This window comes from Taudactylus pleione, unplaced genomic scaffold (assembly GCF_031769625.1).
Source record: "Taudactylus pleione unplaced genomic scaffold, aTauple2 ptg001050l, whole genome shotgun sequence".
Classification (NCBI taxonomy): Eukaryota; Metazoa; Chordata; class Amphibia; order Anura; family Myobatrachidae; genus Taudactylus; species Taudactylus pleione.
In genome coordinates this window covers 444,554-462,682 of record NW_028285451.1, presented here as the reverse complement: position 1 = coordinate 462,682, position 18,129 = coordinate 444,554, and the positions used below count along the sequence as shown (strand labels likewise).

The 18,129-nt window shown below is 49.4% G+C and overlaps 1 protein-coding gene across 1 annotated transcript in view; it reads right to left on the bottom strand.

The window, feature by feature from the left end:
- Positions 1-18,129, bottom strand: part of TEX55 (testis expressed 55) — a 105,515-nt gene that overhangs the window by 58,746 nt on the left and 28,640 nt on the right. Inside the window, exons 4-5 of the mRNA XM_088461440.1 lie at positions 3,123-3,260; positions 2,228-2,290 (exon numbers count right to left, since the gene is read on the bottom strand). Of these exons, the coding sequence (XP_088317566.1) occupies positions 2,228-2,290; positions 3,123-3,260 (201 nt within the window). The remainder of the gene's footprint in view (positions 1-2,227; positions 2,291-3,122; positions 3,261-18,129) is intronic.

Here is an 18,129-nt window from a genome sequence, read left to right as displayed (position 1 = left end):
GGGAGTGCAGAGTGAGTGCTATGGGAGTGCAGAGTGAGTGTTATGGGAGTGCAGTGAGTGTTATGGGAGTGCAGAGTGAGTGCTATGGGAGTGAAGACAGTGATATTGGAGTGCAGAGTGAGTGCTATGGGAGTGCAGAGTGAGTGCTATAGGAGTGTACAGTGAGTGCTATGGGAGTGCAGAGTGAATGATATTGGAGTGCAGAGTGAGTGCTATGGGAGTGTAGAGTGAGTGCTATAGGAGTGCAGAGTAAGTGCTATGGGAAAGCAGAGTGAGTGCTTTGGGTGCAGAGTGAGTGCTATAGGAGTGCAGAGTGAGTGATATTGGAGTACAGAGTGAGTGCTATGGGAGTGCAGAGTGAGTGCTATGGGAGTGTAGAGTGAGTGCTATGGGAGTGAAGAGTGAGTGCTATGGGAGTGCAGAGTGAGTGTTATGGGAGTGTACAGTGAGTGTTATGGGAGAGCAGTGTGAGTGCTATAGGAGTGAAGAGACTGATATGGGAATGTAGAGTGAGTGCTATGGGAGTGCAGAGTGAGTGCTATGGGAGTGCACAGTGAGTGTTATGGGAGAGCAGAGTGAGTGCTAAAGGAGTGCAGAGTGAGTTCTTTGGGAGTGCAGAGTGAGTGCTATGGGAGTGCAGAGTGAGCTCTTTGGCAGTGCAGAGTGAGTGCTATTGGAGTGCAGAGTGAGTGCTATGGGAGTGCAGAGTGAGTTCTTTGGGAGTGCAGAGTGAGTTCTTTGGGAGTGCAGAGTGAGTGCTATAGGAGTGCAGAGTGAGTGCTATGGGAGTGCAGAGTGAGTGCTATGGGAGTGCAGAGTGATTGCTATGGGATTGCAGAGTGAGTGCTATAGGAGTGCAGAGTGAGTTCTTTGGGAGTGCAGAGTGAGTGCTATAGGAGTGCAGAGTGAGTGCTATAGGAGTGCAGAGTGAGTTCTTTGGGAGTGCAGAGTGAGTGCTATAGGAGTGCAGAGTGAGTGCTATGGGAGTACAGAGTGAGTGCTATGGGAGTGCAAAGTGAGTGCTATGGGAGTGCAGAGTGAGTGATATTGGAGTGCAGAGTGAGTGCTATGGGAGTACAGAGTGAGTGCTATGGGAGTGCAGAGTGAGTGCTATGGGAGTGCAGAGTGAGTGCTATGGGAGTGTAGAGTGAGTGCTATGGGAGAGCACAGTGAGTGCTATGGGAGAGCACAGTGAGTGCTATGGGAGAGCACAGTGAGTGCTGTGGGAGTGCAGAGTGAGTGCTATGGGAATGTAGAGTGAGTGATAGAGGAGAGCACAGTGAGTGCTATGGGAGAGCATAGTGAGTGCTATGGGAGAGCAGAGTGAGTGCTATGGGAGTGCACAGTGAGTGCTATGGGAGTGTAGAGTGAGTGCTATGGGAATGTAGAGTGAGTGCTATGGGAATGTAGAGTGAGTGATAGAGGAGAGCACAGTGAGTGCTATGGGAGAGCATAGTGAGTGCTATGGGAGAGCAGAGTGAGTGCTATGGGAGTGCACAGTGAGTGCTATGGGAGTGCACATTGAGTGTTATGGGAGTGTAGAGTGAGTGCTATGGGAATGTAGAGTGAGTGCTATGGGAATGTAGAGTGAGTGATAGAGGAGAGCAGAGTGAGTGCTATGGGAGAGCAGAGTGAGTGCTATGGGAGAGCAGAGTGAGTGCTATGGGAGTGCACAGTGAGGGCTATGGGAGTGCACAGTGAGGGCTATGGGAGTGCACAGTGAGTGTTATGGGAGTGTACAGTGAGTGCTATAGGAGTGTACAGTGAGTGCTATGGGAGTGCATAGTGAGTGATATGGGAATGCAGAGTGAGTGCTATGGGAGTGCAGAGTGAGTGCTATGGGAGTGCAGAGTGAGTGCTATGGGAGTGCTATGGGAGTGTAGAGTGAGTGCTATGGGAATGTAGAGTGAGTGCTATGGGAATGTAGAGTGAGTGCTATGGGAATGTAGAGTGAGTGCTATGGGAATGTAGAGTGAGTGATAGAGGAGAGCAGAGTGATATGGGAGAGCAGAGTGAGTGCTATAGGAGTGCAGAGTGAGTGCTATGGGAGTGTAGAGTGAGTGCTATGGGAATGTAGAGTGAGTGATAGAGGAGAGCAGAGTGATATGGGAGTGCACAGTGAGTGCTATAGGAGTGCAGAGTGAGTGCTTTAGGAGTGCACAGTGAGTGCTATAGGAGTGCACAGTGAGTGCTAGGCAGGTGCAGTGTGAGTGCGGTATATAATCACCTTCTCTAGCATAAACTCCAGGGGATCCGCTGGCTTCTCATACACCAGCTTTGCTGTCATCTCCTGAAAAGTAAATATCACAGTTGTGAATAAAAATATAACAAAGGAGAAGTGAAGAGAGGACTTTACCTGGCTGGATGTGCACAATGTTACATAAAGGAACAATACACTGCTGTAATATACAGTCAGAACACTAAGGGGCAGTATTGCTCCACAGACCAGTGCTTTGTGTATTAAGGATGGAGGGAAGTGCACTCAGTATTACTGGCTGCGGAGATAACGTGTACGTCTTCTATACAGATGTGTCCTTACTAATCTTTGCTCCAGTCGCGCCAAATAGCCCCTCTCGGCGCGCAAGGTCCCGAGAGACTCTGCTAGCTCCGGGCGTATTTTTTGCTTTTTGCTTAAAAATGTTGTAAAAACATTCGTCCTAGTCGCTTCACATTGCGGGAAACTGCGCTGATTAATTTAATATGTGACACTGGAATATCTGTGTGCGACTGAGTCTCTGAATCAGCGTACGAAGGGCTACGATGCAGCCGCAGCGGCTTATTTCCACGCCAAGTTCTGTTTACAGACTCAGTCGCACACAGATATACAAGTGTCATATATCTGTTTAATCAGCGGAGTCTCCTGGTGCGTCCTAGTCACATCGCATTGCCACTTAGATATATATTCGGCAAAAAAAAAGACACCCACCGCTAGCAGAATAGCACGGGACCTGGCGGCTCACTCACTCCCCAGGCATGTCGCGCGGCGTGGCGTATTGAGGCTAGATGTTGGAGGACACATCCGTACAGTATGATCCGCAGAAATGCCGGTCACTGTCCTTAGTGCCAGGTTCCAGGTCAGAGGGCACTGGGATGTCCTTTGTATGTAATCGCATGTCACTGACCTGAAAGATCTCCAGGATGTTGTGCTTTTCCATGTACTTCAGCGAACGCTCGTATGGGTCCTCATACACTGGCGTGGCGGGCGGTACGGCGCTAGGCTGGCGAGTCAGCTCGGTGATTAGCACTTTATCTCTGCCCATCTGCGCAACACAGAAAGGGGCATGAGGCCTCGCAGGATAAACTGGATATCAATTCATTAATGTGTTAAACGTTACACAGAGACAATCAGGGACATTAGGAAAACTGGCGTACGCTTCGGATAACCAAGCCAGCGCGCTGCATGATTGTTAAGCTCACGGCTCCGTGTTGCTCTGCGCCTGTTTCCAAAAATGTTCATTAAAGTTTTTGCAGTATATTAGATACCAGAGAGTGCGCCCGATTCTGAGCCGGACACAAGTGTTCTCGCGGATATCTGCAAACTGCGCCATAGAAAGCGATAGCGGACTGCGCAGGCCCAGACCTTGTATAACCTACAAGCACGTATTACTGCAGAGAATTGTATCCAAGTGACACACGCTGGTCAGATGCGGTACTGCAAGGACGGGGCTATTTTGAAATAGTTGCTTTTTGAGGATGTTCTTTTGTTAAGCGGTTTCTGTGCACTTCCCAGTTTGTTCCCAGCTACTCCTAGTCCTTATTATTTTCTGTGCTAATAGTTTCCTCTGAATTATTAATAAGGCTGTTTCTCTAAATGTGATGACACTTATTAATCCTAGACCTCCCAACTTTTCCTATTTCAAACTGACTGCCCCAATTCATAGAGCTTGAAAAGGCCGGGACTGATTTATTATTATTGTTTATTTACAATGTGCCACTGGGGTTCTATAGCACCGGGTAGTATGAGGAAGTGGGCAGGCCTAAACCAGTAAATGGGTGGGCATGGTTAGTCTGAAAGTTGGTGTAATTGGTGCGGGTTTGTGTGAATTAAGGGCATGGTTTGTGCAGATGAGGCTTATTTAGTAACTATTTAGCCTGGGCACATTTTGGGAGGTATATATTAAGTTGTTGTTTCTCAGTTCACCTCGGTTATAAGGAGGTGAGATTCATGGCAACTGACACAATGTCTAATTTCATACCATAGTGAAACTATCTGATTTGCTTTTTATACCCATTTTACACCAAAAAAACGGATCTGACTTGGCTTTTCAGATATGGCTCCAACCCAGCTCAGACCCAGATCAGACCCCGTTTACACTGCACCTTCAATCTAGGTTATTCCCAGGTCAGCCCCGTTCACACTGAACCCGGGTCTGCCCTGCTAAACTTGTGAGGTCATAAAAAGTGGGCGGTGACTGCTCCACAACCACCAATCAGCTCATTTTAGGCATGACCCAGGTCGAATATCCCAGGTCACGCCGTTTACACTGCACTATTACCTGGGTCCATCCTGGGTCCGACCCTGGTAGCTACCTGGGTTGGATTCCCGGGTCATTTGACCCACGTTATTTTTCAGGGATCCTTTTCCACTGAGCCACTTCCCGGGTAGACCTGGCAATAACCCGGCTTATTGCAGCAGTGTATAAGGGGTATTAGTGATATACAGAGATATTATCTCACTTGGGGCCTAAGCAAGAGGTGCACGCAGTGTCAATGCCGCACGCAGTTGGCCGAAGTCTGCACATGGGTCCCGATGGAAACCGCCAGGAGACACAGAACAAATATAGACACAAGATCTGTGGACTTCAATGAGCGTTCCTGGGAAGTAACTGCGGGTGATTAGGCAAACGCGGGCTTGTCACTAATGGCGCAGCAGGCCCTAACACAGGACGCTCTGTTCAGATGCAGAAATTGCTCCTACCATAGGGCTGGTGAAAGCTATCATGATATGACCAATGGTGCATCTAACACAGATAAAGCTGGGTACACACTATAAGATCATCTGTCCAATCTATCTGGCTGGAACGAAAACCTGGTAATGTATGGGAGGAAATGACGATCGGTCATTTGCTCCCAAATGCCGGAAAATGGACAAAAACAGTCGTTTGGACAAACTGGTTACATCAAACGCATTTAACCAATTTGTATAAACAGCCATTTTTGTCATCGATCGCGTCATCGATTTCGATAAAGGCACCCAACAGGGTTATCGCTGCTGGAAGTTATGATTACAGATCAGACCTAGGCCCTCGCCATGCGGAGTGGTATCATGTGAATCTGCTAAATCAGGATTCCGTTGTTTTTCCAAACACAGATTTCGTAGGAAATGTCACTTCCCCGTTGCACCAACGACCTTTCTGTAATTTGCATATAAAGAATGGATTGATCGTTATTCCCTTTATCCTCACCCTCTCCAGAATCCCAATATCGCCCTCTTTAATCCCCCGGGGTGATGTCACAGGAGCGCTAAAAACGCCAGCTTTTACACGTGGCACATCATCGCTAATGACCTGATACATTGTAATGAAGAGACACAATCACTAGGTCCTAGTCAGTTATTACTATTTGTCAGAGCTTTAGCAATTAAGGAAGATGCTTAAAAGTCTGTGCTTTAATCATTTGTGACATTAACCGTTAGTGCCAGCAAGTGATTCCGTGCAAACAATATAACCGTTAGTGCCAGCAAGTGATTCCGTGCAAACAATATAACCGTTAGTGCCAGCAAGTGATTCCGTGCAAACAATATAACCGTTAGTGCCAGCAAGTGATTCCGTGCAAACAATATAACCGTTAGTGCCAGCAAATGATTCCGTGCAAACAATATAACCGTTAGTGCCAGCAAGTGATTCCGTGCAAACAATATAACCGTTAGTGCCAGCAAGTGATTCCGTGCAAACAATATAACCGTTAGTGCCAGCAAGTGATTCCGTGCAAACAATATAACCGTTAGTGCCAGCAAGTGATTCCGTGCAAACAATATAACCGTTAGTGACAGCAAGTGATTCCGTGCAAACAATATAACCGTTAGTGCCAGCAAGTGATTCCGTGCAAACAATATAACCGTTAGTGCCAGCAAGTGATTGCGTGCAAACACTATAACCGTTAGTGCTAGCAAGTGATTCCGTGCAAACAATATAACCGTTAGTGCCAGCAAGTGATTCCGTGCAAACAATATAACCGTTAGTGCCAGCAAGTGATTCCGTGCAAACAATATAACCGTTAGTGCCAGCAAGTGATTCCGTGCAAACAATATAACCGTTAGTGCCAGCAAGTGATTCCGTGCAAACAATATAGCCGTTAGTGCCAGCAAGTGATTCCGTGCAAACAATATAACCGTTAGTGCCAGCAAGTGATTCCGTGCAAACAATATAACCGTTAGTGCCAGCAAGTGATTGCGTGCAAACACTATAACCGTTAGTGCTAGCAAGTGATTGCGTGCAAACAATATAGCAGTTAGTGCCAGCAAGTGATTCCGTGCAAACAATATAACCGTTAGTGCCAGCAAGTGATTCCGTGCAAACAATATAACCGTTAGTGCCAGCAAGTGATTCCGTGCAAACAATATAACCGTTAGTGCCAGCAAGTGATTCCGTGCAAACAATATAACCGTTAGTGCCAGCAAGTGATTCCGTGCAAACAATATAACCGTTAGTGCCAGCAAGTGATTCCGTGCAAACAATATAACCGTTAGTGCCAGCAAGTGATTCCGTGCAAACAATATAACCGTTAGTGCCAGCAAGTGATTCCGTGCAAACAATATAACCGTTAGTGCCAGCAAGTGATTCCGTGCAAACAATATACACGAATGGACTTCTCAGGAACTCTATATAAGTCCATCCTACGCGTCTTCTACTTTGATTTCTAAACGATAAATCTTCTCGTTTCTTGACGTGAACAATTGTGTGTTGCACGTTAATCAGGAGCACGTTGGAGGCCTGGAACCGAGGGGCCATATTTTAGGTAACCACCGGTTGGCAGACGGTGCAGCGCTGTGATTCCAGCTGGAGCCGTGTTTGCAAAAATTCCCTGGAGTGAGATTGTGCTATAGGTAGCGAGATAAATGAATGGCAATCTGGTGGCATGACGGGGCTTCTGACGGACTCTTTTCCAGGTACGGTCTGCGCACTGTCGGCTGCCAACTATGGAAGTGATATTGTTAAAGGGACACTAACCACAAAAACATTTGTGTGTACCACAGGGAAATGTATTGGCACAATCTACTGTACTGTAGCTGCATCTCCTGCCTCTGTGCAGACTGTGAGGCTAATTCAGCAGAGGACGGAATAGCAAAGCTGCACACAAGCAGTATAGTAATTCCGCCCTTGCAGATACAGCAGGAGGTGTATGACTCTCCCCTGCTGCGTTACAATCCCAGCACTGCGACATAGGCCCCAGGCTGGGATAACCCTCGCGACCATCGGACAGGATTGTGGACAGCGCCGGCCAGCTGAGTAAGCCTCAGCTTACGCAGGCTTTGCCGGTTTGCGAGGCCAGTAAACTGCGTCCGACATGCCCCCATTTCCGGGAATGCCGGCCGGCCCCGCCCCACCCCTTAAATGCCTCTGTCTGTCAATCATAGCAGGGGTTGGGCGCGATCACGCAGGATTGTTCTGCACATTTGCGAAATGGGTCTGGCGCACGCGCGGTTTGCTGATCATTTTTATACGCTGAATTAGCTCCTGTGAGCGGCCTTAGGGAATTGCGTCTGCTCTCTCTTTGCAGGCTCTCTCTAACATTTTCCGACTTGTTCTCAGTGACACACTAGCCCCCCAATCACGCCACACATATCCCTTGCCCATAAGCCGCCATTCCCCGATGCCCTGGAATATGAGCGTATTATCGCAAATTGTTGAAAGCGGAAAGCGCACTACTGCGCAGACTCCGTGGTGCTGCTCTACCAGGGAAGCTTCATTCCCTTTACCAAGATAGCCGCCGACCTTAGTACTGCGCCTGCACGGCACCACCATCTTGAAACTCGGCGAGAGCGACACAGTGGGACCTTTTATGTCGGTGACCCGAAAAATACGTCCCAAAACATCGATGGACCACTCTTGGAAACAAGCACAAAGTTCTGTTAGGTTGATGCATTCGTCTGATATTACAGAACACCTGACCTCCTCCCCCTCCACCACTGCCATTGGCTGATTTCTGTGTACCACTCGTAGACGTGCCCTGATGAGGGGTTTATGTGCTGTAACCCGTCGCTATCATTACTCTGCGGAGCTCTCATTGGAGCGTTTTTGATGGAAATGATTCTGGTATCATAGGTTGGGATTTACACACATTTGGCCTTTGTTCCCCTTGTTGCTTTGTACCTTTAATTAATGTGCGTACTCCTATCCTGACATAGGTGCTTCCGCCCACTGTTACCCTTTGCTGGTGAAGTTTTCCCTCAGAGCTCCAAGTTGACATCGCCTGCCGGCACCACTGCTGGTGAAACATTAGCAAGTTGCGTGGTCTCGGTCACTGAGGTCATCTCTTGCGCTGAGTAACCTGGCCCATCTTATGAATGATCAAGCTGGGATGTTATGTGCGATTACGCACGCAATCGGCCGATCGTTGCATTCTGCGCATGCATAGCAGTGCGCGTGGGCTCCATTGCGATCGGACTGCCATCGCTGGGACGGCACAGACCCATCACAGGTTGACTTACAGGAAGTGAGCGTTTGGGGGGTGGTGACGGGTGGGGGAGGGGTGGTTGGCGAAATGCAGGCGTGGCAGTGCGTTTGAACGCTGTTATAGGAGCGTGCATAAATTATCCACTGCGATGCCATACGCAGCTCAGGCTCTCACTGCGTGCGATGAGGTTAGCAATTCCTGAGTAAGGTCAGAGCTTGCGCATGTGTGCGTGAGGCTGCGATGTTACCGATGGTTTCGCAGACTTGTAAAGTATTACGTGTAAGGTGAAGTGGGTGTCCTTATGTTTGGCTGCGACAAGCATAGCGATTGCAAACATTAGCATATTTTCACTGTGAGACTGCGAGCGTAATCGCAGCTGCAATCGCAATAGCGATCCATCATAAATCAGGCCCTACATTCCCCATGTCCATCATCTGCACGGGTGCTTCCATATTTAGGGCCTGATTCTGAGCCGCACGCTATTTGCGCTCGCTCGGTCAGAAAAAGGGGCCGGCTATTTAAATTGAGCGCTCGCTCTTTGCGGTCTGTTGACGCCTCTATGTCTGAGTGAGCGAACGAAACATGCGCTCGCTATTTTGTAAAGACGCCCCCTGGCCGCTCGCATCCTACATTTATATGCAGCAGCAGCTGCTCCTAACTATCTCTATCACACTGCACTTTTCTTACTATGGCGGTGCCCTGGGGCGGCTTGGCTGGTCCAGTTTTGGGGGGTCCTGCGCTCTGGATTTGAACCCTAGTATGTTAGGGACCTACCCGAAAGAGGTTACCTGGATATGGTGGGTAGGCCCATAACCTTGGCCATGATTATGCTAAAAACCTCTATTGATTGCAAAATTTTATTGCATTTATATATTATTAATAATTTGGAGTTGTGCACCTGAGATTTGTCTGTTTCTGTGCCTGCAATTAGTCTCATCAGGTAGCACCTCCCATTATATATATAGTCAGGTTGTGCAGTCCAGAAATCTTCCCTGCTCGCATCCTACGTCATCTCCGCTATTTATTTGATTAATCGAGTACATCGAAAGGCGTCTGAACTGCTCGCAGTGCTTGTGGTAGGTTTATCCTACCGCAATCATGCGAACAGTTCAGGCAACCAAGTGACGTGGTCGATGACGCTGCTTTGTTAATTATGCACACCCTTAAAACGCCCGTTTTGACCGTTTGGCACGCCTGCGTTCGGATCTCCACTCCCCGTTTTCAAGCACCTTCCCCTGTTACCACCCACAAACGCCTCATCCTGTCACTCAAATTAGCAGGCACTCGCTATTTTGCGAGCGCTCGATTTCCGATCGCACTGACTGGTTGGAGCATGCGCATTACGACCCATACGCATGCGCAGTTGTGCGAACATCGCTCGGAGCGAACAAGCGGCCGCTTATGAGCGGCTCTGAATCAGGCCCTCAGTCCACTATCTTGTACACCCCTCAGACAGGTAGTTTTTTGATATACTTCAGTCTCCTCCATGTGCTGTGTTTTTGCAGACTTGGGCGACCTGTGGATCTCAGACTATAAGTGTACTTCTAGAACAACTGCACAGGCTGCAAAGATAGAACTTTTAATACTTACTGTTAATAATAGAATTCATTCTACCTGCTTCATCTCATCATTTAAATGTCAGGCACATGAGCGATTCGTTAGGCCGTCTGGTGCCCAGAAACGGTTACCGCTACACAGCTTACACCCCTCATTGGGCACGTAACATTTCTGCACTTACTTCTGAATATTGGAGCTTAGCGGAAGAGGCCACACAGGGTTATATAAAGAGTGACCTATAATAAAACGTTATCTAGTGGCATTTGCAAAACACAGATGTAGATGTTCTAGAAGTGCTGGAAATTGCTTCAAAGTGATTCTGTGACCCGTCCACCAAACCGGGATTACAGACTGAAAATTCACCATCATTTGCTGATCTATGGAACAATTCACTTTTGGATAAAAATCCAGCAGAGCGAACACGTCCGACTGTGTCAGGGCTTAAATGGCGACTTGGGTCTGATTCAGAGATGAACGCTATCCCGATGTTCCCGCAGATGTTTTCCTAGTGGGCATGTGTGAAAAGTCCAGAGATTCCTTACTGCGCAAGCGCGAACCCCAGTGTCCTATGCCGTTGGCAAATGCAAACACTGAGAAGGGGTTTTGCGAACAGGGTGGAGACTGAGAGGTGACCTAAAGTGATCGCAAAAAGTGGGCGTTTCACGGGCGTGCTATAGGAGTGTCAAGGGCGTTTCTGGGAATGCTACTGTATTCCCAATCGCAAATCCATAGCTTCAGAGGCCATGGATAGTTGGATTAGAGGAGAATAGCTGAGTGGAACCTGGGCTACCGCAAATGTCGATGGTTGTGACCAATGTTGCTTCGATGTTGGAGTGTTTAGAATCTCCAGAGCAAATGCACAGACCATGCAGCCTGAAAGTGGGCGACTCAGCGCTCGTACGCTCCATCCCGCCGTGGAGAGCAAATAAGGCCGAGCATTTGCATATTCCACCAACCGCTGTTGCAAGAGCTGCTGTATTACCATCCATCTCTGATTAGGCCCTTTGTAGACTAATTTCAACATTAGTCGGCACTACCAGTATTTCAGCTATTTAAACTGGGACGTTAGTTAGACAGTAAGGTGGGATAATTACTACTAACTTTGTTGGTCTATGAGAAATGTGTTCCCCAATGTGTGACTGCGAGGAGCGGACCAGATACCTACTACGCACAATGGAAGCTGGTAATCTTTGGGCTGGATCCGTAATACTGAGGTTGCAATCTATAAATTCTCCAGGACCTTCCTAACTCACACGGCAGAGACGTCTCTGGTTCCCAGTGAATTGATAGGATGAATGTTGGTCCAGAACACAAAACAACTGTCTCGGAAAAGCAGTTAATAAACAGCGGAACGACCGACTTTAACTCTCCTCAATGTCAGACTTCAAGTGAAAGTGAATCCCCAGCTCATCGGGACGTGTCCTTCCTGCCTGATCTATTGGTTCGCAGACTGCGCCGCTCCGTCATTCGTTATCACATAACCACGTTTGGGCGGCTGGGGCTGGGAGCACAAATGCTTCTGGGCTGTACTGCGCTAAAGAGATTACGCTCATCCCATCATCTTTTAATTCGGCTACTGAGTCGGAGTTTGTCTGGAGAACGAGGCGGAATACAATTACTTATACATCTCTGATCTGATTACAGACCTCCTGGCCTCTAGTTCTTAGGAGTTATTCCCCGTACACCAGTCACTAACACGCTCACATTTCATTTCAAAACTTGTTTCCGTGTAATTTTCGGTCATCTGGCTCAGTGTTACAGTGAATTATCCAGTTTTGTCCCTTTATAATTTATCGATCTGAAATCAAATATTTGCAAATAAAGATTCTTCGTCTTCTTTATAACCCTGTGTTCTCATTGCTTTATAACTGGAACATAAGAGAATACAGATGAGGAAATAAGGCAAGCGGGAGACCATTGGTGCTTCCACTTCTGCTCATTACAGCCTCCATCCTGCCCTCACTGCAGCCTCCACCGTGCCCTCATTACAGCCTCGATCCTGCCCTCATTGCAGCCTCCACCGTGCCCTCATTGCAGCCTCCACCATGCCCTCATTGCAGCCTCCACCGTGCGCTCATTGCAGCCTCCACCGTGCGCTCATTGCAGCCTCCACCGTGCGCTCATTGCAGCCTCCACCGTGCGCTCATTGCAGCCTCCACCGTGCCCTCACTGCAGCCTCCACCGTGCCCTCATTGCAGCCTCCACCGTGTCCTCATTGCAGCTTCCACCGTGCCCTCCATCCTGCCCTCACTGCAGCCTCCACCCTGCACTAATTGCAGCCTCCACCGTGCCCTCATTGCAGCCTCCACCGTGCCCTCATTGCAGCCTCAACCGTGCCCTCATTGCAGCCTCAACCGTGCCCTCATTGCAGCCTCCACCGTGCGCTCACTGCCGCCTCCACCGTGTCCTCACTGCAGCCTCCACCGTGCCCTCACTGCAGCCTCCACCGTGCCCTCACTGCAGCCTCCACCGTGTCCTCACTGCAGCTTCCACTGTGTCCTCATTGCAGCTTCCACTGTGCCCTCATTGCAGCCTCCATTGTGACCTCATTGCAGCCTCCACCATGCCCTCATTGCAGCCTCCACCGTGCCCTCATTGCAGCCTCCACTGTGCCCTCATTGCAGCCTCCACCGTGCCCTCATTGCAGCCTCCACCGTGTCCTCATTGCAGACACCACCGCGTCCTCATTGCAGACACCACCGTGCCCTCATTGCAGCCTCCAACGTGCCCTCATTGCAGCCTCCATTGTGACCTCATTGCTGCTTCCACCTTTCCGTCATTGCAGATTCCACTACGCGTCCTAATTGCAGACACCACCGTGCCCTCATTGCAACCATCGTGCCCTCATTGCAGCCTCCATTGTGACCTCATTACTGCTTCCACCTTTCCTTCATTGCAGCTTCCACTATACCCTCATTGCAGCCTCCACTATGTCCTTAATTGCAGCCTCCATTGTATACTAAGTGCAGCATCCACAATGCCAGTACTGCAGCGTCCACATTGTCGTTATTGTGGCCTCCACCATGCTATTATTGCAACCTTCAAGGTGCCCTTATTGCAGCCTCCATTGCACCTCCAAGGTGCCCTTATTGCAGCCTCCATTCTGTCCTTATTGCAGCCTCCATCCTGTCCTTATTGCAGCCTCCATCCTGTCCTTATTGCAGCCTCCATCCTGTCCTTATTGCAGCCTCCATCCTGTTCCTTATTGCATCCTCCATACTGTCCTTATTGCAGCCTCCAAGGTGCCCTTATTGCAGCCTCCATCCTGTTCTTATTGCAGCCTCCAATGTGCCCTTATTGCAGCCTCCATCCTGTCCTTATTGCAGCCTCCATCCTGTCCTTATTGCAGCCTCCATCCTGTCCTTATTGCAGCCTCCATCCTGTTCCTTATTGCATCCTCCATACTGTCCTTATTGCAGCCTCCAAGGTGCCCTTATTGCAGCCTCCATCCTGTTCTTATTGCAGCCTCCAATGTGCCTTTATTGCAGCCTCCATCCTGTCCTTATTGCAGCCTCCATCTTGTCCTTATTGCAGCCTCCATACTGTTCCTTATTGCAGCCTCCATCCTGTCCTTATTGCAGCCTCCATACTGTTCCTTATTGCAGCCTCCATCCTGTCCTTATTGCAGCCTCCAAGGTGCCCTTATTGCAGCCTCCATCCTGTCCTTATTGCAGCCTCCATCTTGTCCTTATTGCAGCCTCCATACTGTTCCTTATTGCAGCCTCCATCCTGTCCTTATTGCAGCCTCCATACTGTTCCTTATTGCAGCCTCCATCCTGTCCTTATTGCAGCCTCCATCCTGTCCTTATTGCAGCCTTCATACTGTCCTTATTGCAGCTTCCAAGGTGCCCTTATTGCAGCCTCCATCCTGTCCTTATTACAGCCTCCAAGGTGCCCTTATTGCAGCCTCCATCCTGTCCTTATTGCAGCCTCCATCCTGTCCTTATTGCAGCCTCCATCCTGTCCTTATTGCAGCCTCCATCCTGTCCTTATTGCAGCCTCCATACTGTCCTTACTGCAGCCTCCATACTGTCCTTACTGCAGCCTCCATCCTGAACATAATATTCCTGCCTGTGCGGACAGAATATGCAGACACTACACAGAGATTGTTTCACCCCTCATTTAAAACTTTTTTTCTTTCACATATAAAAGCTTTTTGTGCCGTACTTATGACTAATAGGATAAGTTCAGAAAGAGGTGTAACTGGCAGCCCGTATCACCGAGGAGCAGTTTTATTTATTCTAATCATTTTCCACTTGCATTAACAAGAAGAATAGACAGAGGTAATGTACCGTACACAACATGCTATAGCAAACTAGGCACAGCAACTCCTGATGTCAGTGTTATTAATGTAATGAAAACACTCAGTGGAGTAGCTTCTGGCCTGGGATAGGCATCTACTGAATCACAGGCAGTGTTCCGGGAGGAGTAGGCTTATATTGGTTTCTTAAGGCTGGAGAACAGCTGACGGAGTCACGAGTAGCAGGGGGTAACTGTAGTCTTAGGGGATTGTGATCAGACGGACATTGCTACATGCTGTACAACGTCATGAGAAAAATCAGACCATTATACCCAACTTGGCAATATCTTTAAGTTCACCTCTGGGAGATTCTGAAGTAGAAGACGCGGCTGGAGGCCATGATTAACAGAATCACAGCACTTGCTGTTCAATGCTGCAATTTGTGGAGCAGGGGTAACCACATGATAAGATTCACATAATCAAGTCTCTGGACTACCTACTACACCGGGGAAGTGGGCGGGATCTGGCCGGATGATCTCCTTTCCTGGGAATGTGGGAAATCTACCAGAAGAGGGTGAGCAAGTATGCATGATGCGTAGAAAAAGAGGGACAATTCGATTACCATCAGATGTGAAATACAGCACCAGTTGCCATACATAAAACTGTTTCAGCATTCACAGCTAATGTACAAGCATGGATTAAGCAAGGATTGTTTTCTAACTATTGAGGGCTCTCACATATCCCAGTTTTTCTAATTTTCTACCTAAAATTTTTACTTCATGATGCTTAACTTTATATATCTCAGGCACGGGCAAAGTTGCAATTGAATTAGAAGTAAATTAGATTTTGGGGCCTTTCTGCAGTTGTGCAAATTTTTGCGATATTCCGAATGCCACTTTGATTTTGCCATTCCGCACTGTGTTTGTAAATCCACATCTAACAGAGTTAAATGTCTGTGATTAGAGCTGAAACAACAAACGGTCATGCTGCTGTGCACTGTGGCTGGGGTAGTAGGAGGGAATGTCATGCTGCTGTGCACTGTGGCTGGGGTAGTAGGAGGGAATGTCTTGCTGCTGTGCACTGTGGCAGTAGGAGGGAATGTCATGCTGCTGTGCACTGTGGCTGGGGTAGTAGGAGGGAATGTCATGCTGCTGTGCACTGTGGCTGGGGTAGTAGGAGGGAATGTCTTGCTGCTGTGCACTGTGGCTGGGGTAGTAGGAGGGAATGTCATGCTGCTGTACACTGTGGCTGGGGTAGTAGGAGGGAATGTCTTGCTGCTGTGCACTGTGGCAGTAGGAGGGAATGTCATGCTGCTGTGCACTGTGGCTGGGGTAGTAGGAGGGAATGTCATGCTGCTGTGCACTGTGGCTGGGGTAGTAGGAGGGAATGTCTTGCTGCTGTGCACTGTGGCTGGGGTAGTAGGAGGGAATGTCATGCTGCTGTACACTGTGGCTGGGGTAGTAGAAGGGAATGTCTTGCTGCTGTGCACTGTGGCAGTAGGAGGGAATGTCATGCTGCTGTGCACTGTGGCTGGGGTAGTAGGAGGGAATGTCATGCTGCTGTACACTGTGGCTGGGGTAGTAGGAGGGAATGTCATGCTGCTGTACACTGTGGCTGGGGTAGTAGGAGGGAATGTCTTGCTGCTGTGCACTGTGGCAGTAGGAGGGAATGTCATGCTGCTGTGCACTGTGGCTGGGGTAGTAGGAGGGAATGTCATGCTGCTGTGCACTGTGGCTGGGGTAGTAGGAGGGAATGTCTTGCTGCTGTGCACTGTGGCTGGGGTAGTAGGAGGGAATGTCATGCTGCTGTACACTGTGGCTGGGGTAGTAGAAGGGAATGTCTTGCTGCTGTGCACTGTGGCAGTAGGAGGGAATGTCATGCTGCTGTGCACTGTGGCTGGGGTAGTAGGAGGGAATGTCATGCTGCTGTGCACTGTGGCTGGGGTAGTAGGAGGGAATGTCATGCTGCTGTACACTGTGGCTGGGGTAGTAGGAGGGAATGTCTTGCTGCTGTGCACTGTGGCAGTAGGAGGGAATGTCATGCTGCTGTGCACTGTGGCTGGGGTAGTAGGAGGGAATGTCATGCTGCTGTGCACTGTGGCTGGGGTAGTAGGAGGGAATGTCTTGCTGCTGTGCACTGTGGCTGGGGTAGTAGGAGGGAATGTCATGCTGCTGTACACTGTGGCTGGGGTAGTAGAAGGGAATGTCTTGCTGCTGTGCACTGTGGCAGTAGGAGGGAATGTCATGCTGCTGTGCACTGTGGCTGGGGTAGTAGGAGGGAATGTCATGCTGCTGTACACTGTGGCTGGGGTAGTAGGAGGGAATGTCATGCTGCTGTACACTGTGGCTGGGGTAGTAGGAGGGAATGTCTTGCTGCTGTGCACTGTGGCAGTAGGAGGGAATGTCATGCTGCTGTGCACTGTGGCTGGGGTAGTAGGAGGGAATGTCATGCTGCTGTGCACTGTGGCTGGGGTAGTAGGAGGGAATGTCTTGCTGCTGTGCACTGTGGCTGGGGTAGTAGGAGGGAATGTCATGCTGCTGTACACTGTGGCTGGGGTAGTAGAAGGGAATGTCTTGCTGCTGTGCACTGTGGCAGTAGGAGGGAATGTCATGCTGCTGTGCACTGTGGCTGGGGTAGTAGGAGGGAATGTCATGCTGCTGTGCACTGTGGCTGGGGTAGTAGGAGGGAATGTCTTGCTGCTGTGCACTGTGGCTGGGGTAGTAGGAGGGAATGTCATGCTGCTGTACACTGTGGCTGGGGTAGTAGGAGGGAATGTCTTGCTGCTGTGCACTGTGGCAGTAGGAGGGAATGTCATGCTGCTGTGCACTGTGGCTGGGGTAGTAGGAGGGAATGTCATGCTGCTGTGCACTGTGGCTGGGGTAGTAGGAGGGAATGTCTTGCTGCTGTGCACTGTGGCTGGGGTAGTAGGAGGGAATGTCATGCTGCTGTGCACTGTGGCAGTAGGAGGGAATGTCTTGCTGCAGTGCACTGTGGCTGGGGTAGTAAGAGGGAATGTCCTGCTGCTGTGCACTGTGGCTGGGGTAGTAGGAGTGAATGTCCTCTGCTGTGCACTGTTCCTGGGGTAGTAGGAGGGAATGTCCTGCTGCTGTGCACTGTGGCTGGGGTTGTAGGAGTGAATGTCCTGCTGCTGTGCACTGTTCCTGGGGTAGTAGGAGGGAATGTCCTGCTGCTGTGCACTGTGGCTGGGGTAGTAGGAGTGAATGTCCTGCTGCTGTGCACTGTTCCTGGGGTAGTAGGAGGGAATGTCATGCTGCTGTGCACTGTGGCTGGGGTAGTAGGAGGGAATGTCATGCTGCTGTGCACTGTGGCTGGAGAAGTAGGAGGGAATTTCATTGTGAAATTCTACTGGAGAGATGTATGAAATTCTGCACTGAAATTTTTCTGTATTTAGGGCATCATTCTGCTTGGTTCACAAGTCTGTGTTTGCATGCACCCAGCCGATGTTTGCGTTCTGCGCATGTGTACGCACCCCAGTCATGTCAAGCTCAACCCCAACTCTACGTATGGGTCCGATGTTACCGATGTTTTTGCTGACTTGCGGATGTATGTAATGGGAAGTGGGCGGCTTTATAAGCTGGTGGGCGTCTCGGTATAGTGCTGCTATCGCATTAATTTGCATATTTTCGCAACGTGCGGTTGCGTGCAATTGCAGGCTTGCGATCCAAGCTGAATGAGGCCCTTAGACTGCTGATGCA